This window comes from Argopecten irradians, chromosome 16 (assembly GCF_041381155.1).
Source record: "Argopecten irradians isolate NY chromosome 16, Ai_NY, whole genome shotgun sequence".
NCBI lineage: Eukaryota > Metazoa > Mollusca > Bivalvia > Pectinida > Pectinidae > Argopecten > Argopecten irradians.
Genome location: NC_091149.1, coordinates 12,467,671 through 12,482,242, shown reverse-complemented (window position 1 = coordinate 12,482,242; position 14,572 = coordinate 12,467,671). Strand labels below are relative to the sequence as shown.

Genomic DNA, 14,572 nt, shown 5'->3' with positions numbered 1-14,572 from the left:
ATCATTAGATATAAATCAGACAGACAATCATGATGTTGATGGATGTTCCTGATGTTGTCGGTATATAGAGTTGTCGTATTATAGGAGTAAATCATTAGATATAAATCAGACAGACAATCATGATATTGATGGATGTTCCTGATGTTGTCGGTATATAGAGTTGTCGTATTATAAGAGTAAATCATTAGATATAAATCCGACAGACAATCATGATGTAGATGGATGTTCCTGATGTTGTTGGTATATAGAGTTGTCGTATTATAGGAGTAAATAATTAGATATACAGACAATCATGATATTAATGGATGTTCCTGATGTTGTCTGTATGTAGAGTTGTCGTATTATAAGAGTAAATCATTAGATATAAATCAGACAGACAATCATGATGTTGATGGATGTTCCTGATGTTGTCGGTATATAGAGTTGTCGTATTATAAGAGTAAATCATTAGATATAAATCAGACAGACAATCATGATATTGATGGATGTTCCTGATGTTGTCGGTATATAGAGTTGTCGTATTACAGGAGTAAATCATTAGATATAGACCTTATATTAATGGATGTTCCTGATGTTGTCGGTATATAGAGTTGTCGTATTATAGGAGTAAATCATTAGATATAAATCAGACAGACAATCATGATATTGATTGATGTTCCTGATGTTGTCGGAATATAGAGTTGTTGTATTATAGGAGTAAATCATTAGATATAAATCAGACAGATAATCATGATGTTGATGGATGTTCCTGATGTTGTCGGTATGTAGAGTTGTCGTATTATAGGAGTAAATCATTACATATAGACTTGATATTGAAGGATGTTCCTGATGTTGTCGGTATATAGAGTTGTCGTATTATAAAAGTAAATCATTAGATATAAATCAGACAGACAATCATGATGTAGATGGATGTTCCTGATGTTGTCGGTATACAGAGTTGTCGTATTATAGGAGTAAATAATTAGATATAAATCAGACAGACAATCATGATATTGATGGATGTACCTGATGTTGTCGGTATATAGAGTTGTCGTATTATAAGAGTTAATCATTAGATATAAATCAGACAGACAATCATGATATTGATGGATGTTCCTGATGTTGTCGGTATATAGAGTTGTCGTATTATAGGAGTAAATCATTAGATATAAATCAGACAGACAATCATGATATTGATGGATGTTCCTGATGTTGTCGGTATATAGAGTTGTCGTATTATAGGAGTAAATCATTAGATATAAATCAGACAGACAATCATGATATTGATGGATGTTCCTGATGTTGTCTGTATGTAGAGTTGTCGTATTATAGGAGTAAATCATTAGATATAAATCAGACAGACAATCATGATATTGATGGATGTTCCTGATGTTGTCTGTCAGTCGTTACAGAGTCTAGTCAGTCTGTCATTATCAGATAAAGTCAAATTATTGTCGTACATAACAGTCAATTACTCCACCTTATACTATTGTTGTGTCTGTTAGCACTGATCCTACAAGTATCCTCATTTGTGCTGCATGCATCAGAGACTACACATTATCACCATCAGAAATTTACACTGGTGATTACATTGTCTCATTGTTTCTACAGGGTTAAATTAATTTAAAAACTGGTTATTAACTTCCTAAAACAGTTACTATGACCACACTGCACACTGAAAATATTGAAATGGAACGCTCTCATTATACTCCGTTATAGGGTATAATTCTGCCAATGCCACCAGATATAGAAGGAAAGTGGTATATGAAAGAGATAAAATTGACCTAGTGAAGTTGTAGTATGATGAATGAATTATGAAGTAATACAGAGTTACAATTTATTGATTTTGGGGTCAACAGGTCAACTTTATAAGTTACCTTTTCTAAATATAAATGTTTAAAAAAAAACCTATCTTGGGTAAGTTTGGGATTCTGTCTTGTAAGGTAAATTAAGGTCGCCGTTGCCATAACCTCGAGAATTATTGTTAAGTTTCAGCAATACCCCAAATGTAGGTGTTTACATTGATACCAAATGTTGTTTTATGATTATAGGGTCTCCTTGTCATAGCTACTGATATAAATCCTGCCATAAGTGGATATGACAAATTATTTTACCCCTGAAGACACGTTTATACTCTCCCATATCAAGGAACAGAACAGTCCATTGTGAAATTTCAGGGGTGAATGATCTAATATATCCCACACTAACTTATTGTCTAGTTTCTTTTTTAATTGTTATAGTCATACATCCTAGTGGACATCCTCAATACTCCAGGGGTTCAAATCACTTACAATCTCTACACCACTGGCCTATCTCATAGTAAAACTGAAAGCAGCTCAGAGGAAAGAATCTTAACCAATCACAGGCCTGCAAAGATTTCCTTTGAAGACTACAGAGAGAAGACGCCTCACATCAAAGCCACACAGCCAACCACAGTGTACCATTATACGGCTCTTTTGATGTACATCAAAGGACTAAATTACCTGTTCTGTTCTGTTACCTTCAATTTTACTATGAGATAATTATATAATCTAGGGGTGTAGAGATGGTAAGTGATCGGAACCCTTGGATTATGGAGAATGCCTAGTGGAGAAAACCTACTATGGTAAACATGGACGGGAGAGCATGGTGATAAACTAACATGTTCAGCAAACCTCAATTGGTCTCAAAAGATAAGCTGCTTTGATTGTTATAGAATTACACATAGTAACATCCTATTGTATGAAAATGAGAAGGTTTTAAAGCTTTCTGAAAAATCCAATATGATTGCCAATTCAAGATCTAAGATTGCCACTAGTTTATCAGTTTAAGATGGCCACCAGTTTAGAAATCCAGGATGGCCTTCATTTAGAAATCTGAGATATGTGGCTACCAGTTCAGTTAAGACAAATACTTCTATTATATTTCAATAATTATTCATGCCTTCTTGCCATGAAATAATGAAGAGAGGGATTTACCTGTAATTATATAAGGTCCCATTTCTATTTAATGTGGAGATGATATATTTACATCAATTCATTTGTTGTCATCAACAAAGGGAGATAATTTGTGACCATTGACAAAGGGAGATAATTCATGGTTGCCAAAGACAAGGGAGATAATTCATGGTTGCCACAGAAAAAGGGAGATAATTCATTCATGTTGGCTATCTTAAATCACATCACCCTGAAGAAATTTCTGGCAATCTTTGGAAATATTACACATATTGCTGAAGATTGCTGGAAATTACTCCGAGATGTTGCAATTGCTTGGCAATCAACGAAGGGAGGTAATTCATGGTGGCTACATACAAAGGGAGTTCATGGCAGCTAACAACAAAAGGGGGCAATGCAACAAGGAAATGGTGTTTTGTCAAAGGGTGATATATTATAATCTTACAAGACAAAAGGTGGTAATATATCACATTTTATTTTCAGACATGTAATTGCTGTCAACGGGAACGTATGAAATTCTGTTAATGATAATGGGAAGGGAGGTGATTGTAAAAGGGGAGGTAACCATGTACAAAAATCATTATTTGACTGTAGCTTTTAATCCATACTGCATGCATCCCTGCTCAACAAGACTGGTAACTAAAGAAAGGTATAATTATCTTGTAAAAAGGTTACTGTGAAACATATTGTTAATGTTCCATTTGCCGTGGCTGCCTATTGTAATATCTTCTTTCATCTTTGTAATTGCAAAAGAAAACATCACTTGAAAAAATGCCAAGATGATCATGGACAGTTACAAGTGGCATTGGATCTAATGATAGAATCGGTGCAGACTAGCTTGTTTTAACCTGGGAATGTGTGGCTAGCTTTGTCTAATGTCACCAGGTTTATACTCGACCTTGGGACAAGATATGATGACCTTGAGCTTCGGCACAAGTTAACTTGAAGTATTTTGTTATCATCTCGGAAGAACATAGCCTTTCTGTGATTGTAATTCAAGCAAATTGATGCCTCATCACCGAAGAAGTTTTTAGAACCTCACGAATAATCAATAAAATTCATACAGTCTTGGGAATCACTATGGTATAACATGCTGAAGTGTTAAGGGGAGAGGAAATGTTACCACGGCGATGGCTCTTGTTACTGTGGCGATGGATTGTTTTGGTTTAAGTTTACAGACTGGCTCATTTTCAAGTAGAAATTATCCTTCTCTTGGCTTGCTATCCCTTTTACTTCACCAGTAATTACATACAGTGTTATACAATGCTTTGATGGTTTTATTGTATTAATGAAAAATACAAAGGTCTTATTTCGATTGAAAAGTTTTAGATCAAGTGCAGTTAAACCTACTTTACTTTTAGATGCTCCACCACCGACAAATGTTATTTTTTCTCTATCAAAAACAGGAACAGACGAATTAGTATTTTTCTTCAGTTACAAAAGCACCATTACCACAATTGAAAAATTTGAGCTTCTTATTTAAATTAAGATTTAGAAATAATTAATTGCATCCCGAAAAATTTCAATTAACACATATGGAATAAAGTTCTAATTGTGCATTCACCAAAAGCAAAATAAATTATTTTATATGCATTTTTGTGTTGGTTAGATACATGTTAACACGACTATACATCAGTTATTGTTCGTATGATGGGTATTACTTATGCTCTGTCAGTGGTGGCTTATTTTGAATGAAACTAGGTACTTATTATGTAATTACCGTAGTTTGAGTTCAATCGTTTTATGATGAAGTGAACATAAATAGTATCACCATTGAGAATATAATGGACAGTCCCTGGTCAAACTCAATTACTTAGCCATCCCAGATCATGTGAGGAAGTGAAATCACATCATTGAGGAGGAGTTCTCTGTGATCAATAGTACAGAAGACTCTCTAGTGGTGAAGGAATAGTCAATCTACTGTTAACCATATAGCTTAGGTCATTTTATGACAAGGGAGCCCCCAAAAACTACACTATGTATCACTTCTATAGCTGACTAGCACACATGATCACCAATTGTAGGTTGGTGCGCTCTCTATCTTTCATTGCTAGTGTAAAACAAATGCCATATATAGTCAAAAGTGTCTATAAAGACCATCTATCAGGGACCAAGATAGATGGTATTTATAACACTTCGGTACAGGGTCTAATTCTGTTGAAATTGTAATTGGCTAAATTTGGACCCATGGGAACTGTTCAGAACATGCACAGCTTTAAAGCTTGTAGTCTTTATACAGATATGGTTGTTAATTAAGGCAGAATTAAATATTAATACTCTGTGTATAAATATATATATGGTAGCTGATGGCTAGTACTGGATATCAAGATGGAAGGACCCAACATCTTTTCTAGTGACATTTTGTGACTATTAATAGACCTATTCTAACAATGGAAATAAGTTTCAATTTTTAACAAAGTTATGGGGAAAAAAATCAATTCACTTTTGGAATTATCCTCCAATTGTTCATCTTGAAATGAGGTAAAAAATAAAGCAAAAAAACAACGTCTTCCTGGTTATGGAGTGAAAGGCCATTGGTCAATATTAAACTCTTTCCATTCCATATATCTGTAAACACAGGTTATGAACTATATTTGTAACTTTAATATGTACTAAAAACCTTGTAGATCATTTTACTGGCTCATACACATTTAAAACAAATTAGCAATCCTGATTACTTCTCACCTGACTGTTTGAGTGTGTCTGAAGTAATCGACAGTATAAACAGTAAACTGCCATGTTTTAATCATGAGCAAGGGTAATTGATGAATCGTGCTGTTTGTGTTTCTAAGTGATCTGAGAAATTGAGATGTGTGAAATGCTTGGACTCTATTTCTGCTAACTAAAGACGACCATTGATTTATACATATTTCCATACTTTGACCATTATCTAATCCTTGTTTCTGTATTTCAGTGCTGGACCTAAAGGAGACAACATGTATGAGTGGGTATCAACTATACTTGGACCTCCTGGCTCCGTATACGAGGGCGGAGTGTTTTTCCTGGATATTCACTTTGCACCGGATTATCCATTTAAACCACCGAAGGTAATTAAGTTAGAAAATAATGACAGTTCGCCAGCTGTCAATCAAACCGCACGTGACTTTGCATTTTGTATTGTATGTGCTATGTTGTTTGCTACGATGTTTGTTCTGACATTGATCAGAAATATGTGTGTTTGCGAGCACGAGCGTGACTATATGACACCTGGCGATCGGTCAATTGCAGCATTAGGCCACTCAGAATATTAACAGAGTTTATTTGATTGTAATTATAAAGGGTAGGTCAAGGTCAGTCAGAACATGTGATTTTCAACATTTTGTGTGAACTTTATTCTTTCTTGACCTTTAACATTTTATGGCTGTTTTTGATGACCTTTCTTCTTTCGTAATCTTAAAAGTTTTATAATTTTAAATGACCTTTAATCTTATGTAACATAAAACATTTTATGACGTTTTTGATGACCTTTAATCTTGTGTTACGTTTCATGACTTTTAACATTTTTGTAACCTTTGACCTTTTATGACCTTTGCAGGTGATGTTCCGGACAAGGATATACCACTGTAACATAAACAGCCAGGGTGTGATCTGTCTGGACATTCTCAAGGACAACTGGAGTCCAGCCTTGACCATTAGTAAGGTCCTATTGTCCATCTGTTCTCTACTCACCGACTGTAACCCTTCAGATCCTCTTGTCGGAAGCATTGCCACACAGTATGTCCAGAACAGACCCGAGCACGACCGTGTTGCACGACTTTGGACGAAACGATTCGCCACTGGGTTATAAGACGGACTAAATAGGTTCTGAACATGAACTTATGGATGGCAGAGTTGTTTCATTCCCAAAGTCATTGTGATTTTGAACATAACATGTAAAGAACTCTGGATAAACAAAAAAAAATAACCAAAGGTTTTTAAAGGGAGACTACTCTTTATCTTTGTCTCATGAGGGTCGGCTTACATTTTCTTTCTTTGAGAAAAGCACGTGAGAAGTCTTAATTTTCTGGTGGATTTGCAACATATCGATGTCGATAAACTTTAATGTGCAACAGCAGAAGGTTGGATTTCATACAGGACGGTATCTCAACTGCTGGAGGAATTCATTCTTCTCATAAACTCAGTCTGAGAGTCGTCTGGCCCTTACTTGAGAAATAGGAGGTTATATATATATTTTAAGTGATTTTAACATTTTAAATATGGTATTGTATCATTGTGGATAGCTGTTAAAGTGATCTGCATGTATTGCTGCAGTTATCTCCCTTAGTTCACTTGGAAGTTAAAAGTTGTTTTAGATGGACTGTGATTACTCTCCCATTTCTTTGAAAAAGACTTTGACTTCTCGGATATCCCAGGTGCACTCCATTATAGGAAACAACCTAGGAGTTCCGGATTCATGGCTACACTTAGATAAAATTAATTAAAGATCTTGAAGGATATCTATGCTGCACTGTAAAATTAGCGTCGGAAGAGACATGGAAATTCTATAAATAGTGAAAGGAAAGACCTCAATTCCGGAACATTCCTACACTCCTTTCTTAGCATCATAAGAAACCTGAAATTCCAGGATTTCTATTTCACTTAAGCTTACTAATTGTTTAAGAAAAGGCCTGGGTATTCTGGAATTTCTCCTTTACATCTTACAGTATAAATATAATCTAGATCACCATGTACATACCTTCTAGCACTCTTTGGATGTGATTATTGGAAATTTCCATTTGGATTGCAGTAATGCTATTAGTTCTACTGGACTTTCAAACTGTTTAAAAGAAATATTTTCATATTAAGGTTCGGAATCATTATAAAATTAAATCAAAATAGTTTTCAGCGGACAGGATATTGCAGGATTTCCACTGATGGGATCTGTATGAGGAATTTGCCCCTGTGACTTTAATGGGTGGGAGACAGGTGGTGCTTTGAGAGTGATTAATCCTGTCCTCGGCAGTGATGACGGACAAAATGTATACTACAATTTACTGTGTGGTAAAGGGTATCGCCACACAGGACTGAAGGTATGATAAAATTGTACAAATAGACTTTTAATGAAGTACAGTTTTGTATGCATGTTTTTAAACTCATTATTGTTTATGTATGGAATCTGATATTTAATTCTGTAGCTTCTTAGTCATGTTTACCAGTTAAGACACCACCAACAAAAGATGTTGGTGCAAAATAGGATTTAAACAGCAACCGGCGTGTGTAAAGGGAGGTAATCCAAGTATTAAAGAAATCTTTTAGAGAAAAATAATGCAAGGGAGGCTATCCCTGTAAGTTTATTCTGCTAAAATGAACAAAATTAATTTATTGATGATGTCTTATTGTTTGTAACGTCTCTCTATCTACCTCTGAATCTCCCCCACCCTGTTCCTCTGGCGCCCCACCTACAAAGAGAAAAAACAACTTTTATCACTAGATCTGCCTGATTTCCAGTGACTTTTGCCCATGTTATATAAACTGGAACACCTCTCCATTAGTTAGAAATTCAAATTCATTGTAACGTCATTACTTGGTGTCAATAAACAATAATGTCAGGATTAGAGGGCATAGTAACAAAATGCTAGCCATGCCTCAGTGCATTTTGCAACACATTTTAATGTTGAAATCTTCAAAATGGGTTCTTGTGATTATATGTGATAAAACATTTAAATTTGTTTTCCTTCCATACGAAATTTTATGAAACTTGTCTCACGCGTTTTAATTTTTGCTTGCCATAAATTGCAAAAAAAAAACTACTCTTGTTTCATGAAATCTCCTGTGAAATGAGCGCTGATTTAAGATAGGCTATGTCCATGACTAAGGAGCTACATATTTATGGTAGTGAGTAAAGGACACTGTGTGTCCCTGTTTGTTGTCACCGTACAGGATGCGATGTGTGTACAAGGTGTGACAGTACAAGTTCGGTGTCTTGTGTATTGCTATGAGAGGATAAACTGCCTTTGTATATTACAGAGTTATCTCCCATGTGGGTATATATTCATTGTTACGCTACTATTTTGTGTGTACAAACCCTGCATTATTTTCTCTGTAAAATGTGATGTTACACTCGCAAACACATAACAATAATTACCTGCAAGGGCAGATAACTCTGCAATATGCTAAAACAGACTAGCATGTATGCTGCTGTAATGTTTGTGACCATGGAAGTGCTGTATACCTACATGTTACTGAGGGGTAAAACTGATGAAATTCATATTGTACATTCTCAAATTTATTAAGTTATGTATATGAGTGGGTATGGATCTTGCATAATGTTTGTGAATTAGAAGGATGAAACTGCACACACTAGTCCCGAGCCAATATATACAGTTTTGTTTCCCATTTCCAATATATGTAGTTTTCACCTGATATTTTTAGTATACATAGTTTTCAGACAGTCATTATATAATTATCAAAGCAACAAATAATCAAGCTCATTATATCAAAAACATTGTCAGTTACATTTTTGTATTGAACTTGATTATCTCAGTTTGAATTCTTTAAACTTTAAAATTGTCATTGTCATTCTATATGGAAGCTAAATTGAACTTTAAAGATTTATAGAATCTTTCACCCCCTTTGGGTTCAGACAAGAGAATCTCAACCCGAGGATTAAGATTCTTAGGTTGTCAAACACGAGCCGCCAATAAATTGTCATCATTAGTGACATCATTTCATTGTTGTCGTGATGTTAAACTACTGTTACTGCAACGTCATGATACTGTTGCCTTGACGTCATACCATTGTTGAGCACGTGCAAAGATCTCTTGTAGCTTGTCTTTACCCTAGGGTGAGATAGAAAAATCTCGCACCGGTTAAAAATGTGGATATCCCTGTCCAGGGTAAGAAATGTATCTTCTACTTGCTCTCTGAATGGCTGATCATATGGCCACATAAACAACAGTTGAAAAATGATAGTATTGTCCATGCATGTTTAAAACATCTGTATATTATTTTACATCCCAATTATCAAATCTAAAGAATGAACCTAATTCAAAATTCATATGTCAATATATATTCACAATCAAAGTTTGATCTACTTGAGGTTTTCTTTTGAAACAGAAAATTACTTGTTTCATGGTTTACCATGTTGTGCTACATATATATAGGACATTGTTAGTACGAGTGATACAGGAGATGTCTGTTTATTTATTGTTTGGTGTTAAATACAAACTTTCAGAGCATTTTCTAACTCTTATATCTACTCTGCAGCAAAATATTCTAAAAAAGATCATTGCAGTGTCACTTATAATGATATGTAGCTAGGTTTGGTCATTTCCTACTTTTCTTTCCAAAAATTTGTCAAAGACAGAGTTATTTCCCCTTGTTTGTTGACAGACTTAGTTTGTTATGTTTGTTGTGTTGGTATATTGTTAAGATAAAATTAATCGACAATCATACACTGATCAACAGAAAGAGTAAAACAAAGTAAGTGATAAACAGACATGATGTAACATTATCTACCCGGTTATTGGCTATTTACATAATGAGATTAAAGCTTATAGTACATACATATACCATATTCGCTGTAATTAGCGCCCCTCCCCTTTTCTGGAGAGGAGTTGAAGTTGTATAAATTCCCCCATCCCATGGATTCAACAATGTTTTACAACATGTGATGCCAATAACATTAACATTGTATCCCATATTACATGAACTTGAAAGTTACATTTGAATCAGGACATGTTTATGGGTCTCAAAGGATGAAGGCATGTACATGTTTACTGTGACAGATATTAATGTACCATGAGTACAGAAAGAGTTAAAATATGGCTGACATTTTTCGTCAACAACTTACATTTTGATTCATTAATAAACGTCCTTCTTTGTTACATTGTTAATTATAAGCATCCTAGGTGTTAATTACAGCAAATACAGGCAGTTAAGTTTGTGGATATTACTTTAAATTACTGAAAATACCGTTATATCAAAATTTAATCTCCCTTGAGGAAAAGCAACAGGTATTGTATATGAATACATTTTCTTGTATATATGGTAGCTACAACTAGGGCACACAATTTATTTATTTCCTTCACACTTTTGAACTTTTTCAAGTCATTTGACCTCATGTTACATTTTGTAATTCCTTTATCTCAAAAAAACAAGTACTTGACAAAAATGTATACCAAACTTGTCTCTGATAGTTTGTGTTATGATATGAAGTCTAACTATATAAGGTGTATGGTTAGGTGTGTGAGAAGGAGATATGAGAAGAAGAAAATGAGAGGTAGTAAGCATTTTGAAATTATTGAGTTGAAGAGTGCGATTGTTGATATTGGGGCGAGAAAGATGTTATCATGTCACATGTTATTGTATGCCATTCTGCCATTCTTAAATATTTTTAATATTATGCCATGACTAGAGTTACTTTCCTTGAATCTGATGTATAGACTCATTGACCCCTGGAAATTCATAATGAACTCTTCTAGCCTTTGAATTAGAACGAGTTAAAATGTGTTTGCGGGGATGAATGAATTTAATTGACTTGATGAACAATTTCCTAAGTTTTCTTTAAACTGAATCTATGGTTTACTTGCTAGATATTTCTGTTAGGCTAAATTTATGTTATTATTCAAGGGAAATAACTCTTGTTGCAAGTATTGTTTATTATGAAAATTATTGATCAATGCTATACATAAATAAAAATGTTAAAAATGTAAAAAATAATTTTAGTTTCACGAGTTATTTGTTAAAGACCAAATCATGATTAATGGGTACAAAGATTAGAATTCAACTGGGATCCTGGGTGGATTGAACAATCTAACCGGGATCCCAGTTTAGGAAACCGGAATCCCGGTGGGGGATTTTTTGACCATGCAGTTGAGTCAAAGTTAGGGTCAAAAGTCATATGGTCAAATATGCAATAATACTCATTTGGCAGCCAAAACTTCAAGTTTAAAAGTTGATCACATTTTAGTTCCTAATATTTTAGCGATTATTATTTTAAGTACGGATACTTTATTACACTTTTTTAGATAGATATGTTGTCAAAATATCGCTAAACAAATCAATTTTTGGTCATTTTAGGGGAAACTGAGGGCAAGTTATATAACAGTTATGGTCTTAGCTATACACATAAATAGTAAATGAATATTATTAAATCGGTATTTACCCAAAAATGGTTTTGAAACTCGTGGAATGACATTTGGTGCATGGACCCTCAGAGGCTGCAATTCCAATTAAAGTCTTGTGTACGACGTATTGCCGACTCCATCTAACTTGGCAACGTTGGGAATGGCAGACGACCCAGCTTGTAAACTCTGTGGAAGACCAGCCAATTTAGAACATATCCTTTCTTCTTGCTGAGTGGCCATAGCGGATGGACTGTACACCTGGCGTCACAGCTAGGTTCTTTCTGTACTTGCAGACACTCTGGAGAACAGTAGAAAGAGACCAAAGAGGGACAAAGGCGGCTTGAAATTTATCGATTTCGCCAAGACCGGAGAAAAGAGTGTTTTAGGCAGTGGAGTGCTAGGTACAGTAGAAGATTGGCACTCGGGGCAGATCTTAAATGGCCGGATGACGTTCTCACCAGAAATAGCAGTAACCAATCAAAGACCAGTAATAGGAATTTGGTCTTTATCGTCAAAACAGGCAGTGCTGGCGGAGCTGACAGTACCGTGGGAGGATCGTATCAACGATGCCTACGGGCGAAAACAGGCCAAGTATCAAGATTTGGTATCAGGCTGCCAACAACGAGGATAGAGAATGTGGTGTCTTCCTGTAGAGGTTGGTTATCATAGTCTATGTGGAGGGCCCTGCGGATCATCGGTATCACTGGCAAATATAGAAGATTGATAGGGCGGATCTGCAGAGATGCTGGGGTGGCATCAATGTGGCTGTGGAAGAAGAGAGAGGAACAGTGGAGAGGGCAACACCAGTAACATCAAGTTGTGTATGAACATTAAATATCAGAACAACAGTGTTGCAATATAACAGCGGACAGCTGAGTGGTTCCGGGCTGGGACCTGATCACCCCAGTCGGCGCATCTCCGGAGGTTGTACGTAGTGAACAGCGCCGAAACAACCAAGGAAGTAGAACTTACCACACGACGGGACCATGACGCATCAGTTGTATACAGGTAATATAAACGTTCCTATGTTGGTTAAGACACATTGACCAAACTTCAGAATTATTAAGTATGCCTTTTGGAAATACAATATAATCAAAACATTGCTATACTCCACCCCCACCCCGCGCAACGAAAAGAAGCAATGGGGAGGGGGTTATATTGAATTGACTTGCTTGCCTGTCTGTCTATCTCAAGAAAAATATTTTCAAATAACTCCTTCTTAACTACTGATTAAACCTCATTATAACTTGACAGCAACGTTGATGACCATGTGTAGATGTGCATGCTGGTTTTCATTTGCCGTTATGTTGGTTGTCATGGTAACCAGGTCAATATACACAGGTCTTTTGAAAATTTTAACTGAAATAAGTTTAATGAAGTTATGTTAATGTTTTACTAGTAACATGTTTTGACCATATTTTCTTATTCATTTTTTTAACTTTCCATCTGAATCTTAATGGCTACTAGCATGGTCTTTTAAATATATGGCATTTAAGTGGTTTTTTTCCCATTTAGATATTTTTGACCTTTTACCTCAACTCCGACATTATGAAATGTTGCCAAATCCAACATAGTGTGAACAACAGTGACGAAATCAGGAATTTGACGTAAGAATGATGAACAAAAATGTTTTTTTATTTCTTCTGAAAGCCAAATAACAATTTTGTTTCCCCATATCTTGAGGCATTTGGCCTTTGACACCTGACGTTGACCCCAACGCATGACCAAAAAAAAAACACCATATTTTTTTCCAAACAGTATAATTTACTGAACATTTTGGTATGTAGTGTCAAGCTTTATCAAGAAAAGTACACGGAATCACATATATAAGCCACCATTGTGTATTTTACTTAAGTACCTACATGTATAGCAGTAGCTAGTATAACCTATGGCCTTAACTCCATCTGACATTTTCCAGAAATATCCCATTATGAACCCACAAAAAATCTTAAGTGAATAAATTAGATTTGTGACATACATGTATATTCAAGAAGAAAAAATCAAGTTAGGTCCTCTGAAAGTCAAAATATAATCTCACTTCCATCAGTCTTTAGTCGTTTTCAGCTAATTAACCATCAGACCTTTGACCCATGACCTTGACCCCTCCACATGGTAAAAAAACCATTATCTTTTTTTTTTTTTTTTGAAAAGAGGGTGGCCTACTGAACCTTTTGATATATGGTGTCAATTTTCGTCACGAAAGCCACGGAATTACTTAAACCAGTGGACTATAAGGGGAAGAACAGAACCAGGGGACAGAAACAAGGATGTTGCGATCGCCTCATGAGACAGATATAGACTTGATGGCATTACAGAACTCGACGGTTGTTGAGCGACTTTTACGTGATTGTGGTAAGTTGGCAGGGAATCTCAAACATATGGTAAGGAAGATTTCATTGTTGTATCAAACTATTGGATGTGCACAAACTGATAAAAATGTTTCTAAAGGAATGTTACAGGTTGGTCTTTAACTTTAATATGAAAGTTAACGAAGAAAAGTAAAGGACTAAAGAACCTTAAAATTAGTTAACCAGTAGTACCGTGGTCACATATTTAATGCACTATGCCCTGTACCACAGATTTAAAAATTGTTAACGACCGATTTCATCACAT

General features: G+C 35.3%; 2 protein-coding genes across 2 annotated transcripts in view; both read left to right on the top strand.

Moving 5' to 3' along the window:
* The window catches only part of LOC138311104 (ubiquitin-conjugating enzyme E2 E1-like), a 29,616-nt gene extending 18,064 nt beyond the window's left edge, over window positions 1–11,552 (top strand). The window contains exons 4-5 of the mRNA XM_069252543.1: window positions 5,827–5,959; window positions 6,448–11,552. Coding sequence (XP_069108644.1) covers window positions 5,827–5,959; window positions 6,448–6,699 — 385 coding nt within the window. The 3' untranslated portion in view covers window positions 6,700–11,552. The remainder of the gene's footprint in view (window positions 1–5,826; window positions 5,960–6,447) is intronic.
* A 2,674-nt stretch (window positions 11,553–14,226) lies between these two features.
* Window positions 14,227–14,572, top strand: part of LOC138309993 (neurogenic locus Notch protein-like) — a 53,899-nt gene continuing 53,553 nt past the window's right edge. Inside the window, exon 1 of the mRNA XM_069251144.1 lies at window positions 14,227–14,311. Within this exon, the coding sequence (XP_069107245.1) occupies window positions 14,227–14,311 (85 nt within the window). The remainder of the gene's footprint in view (window positions 14,312–14,572) is intronic.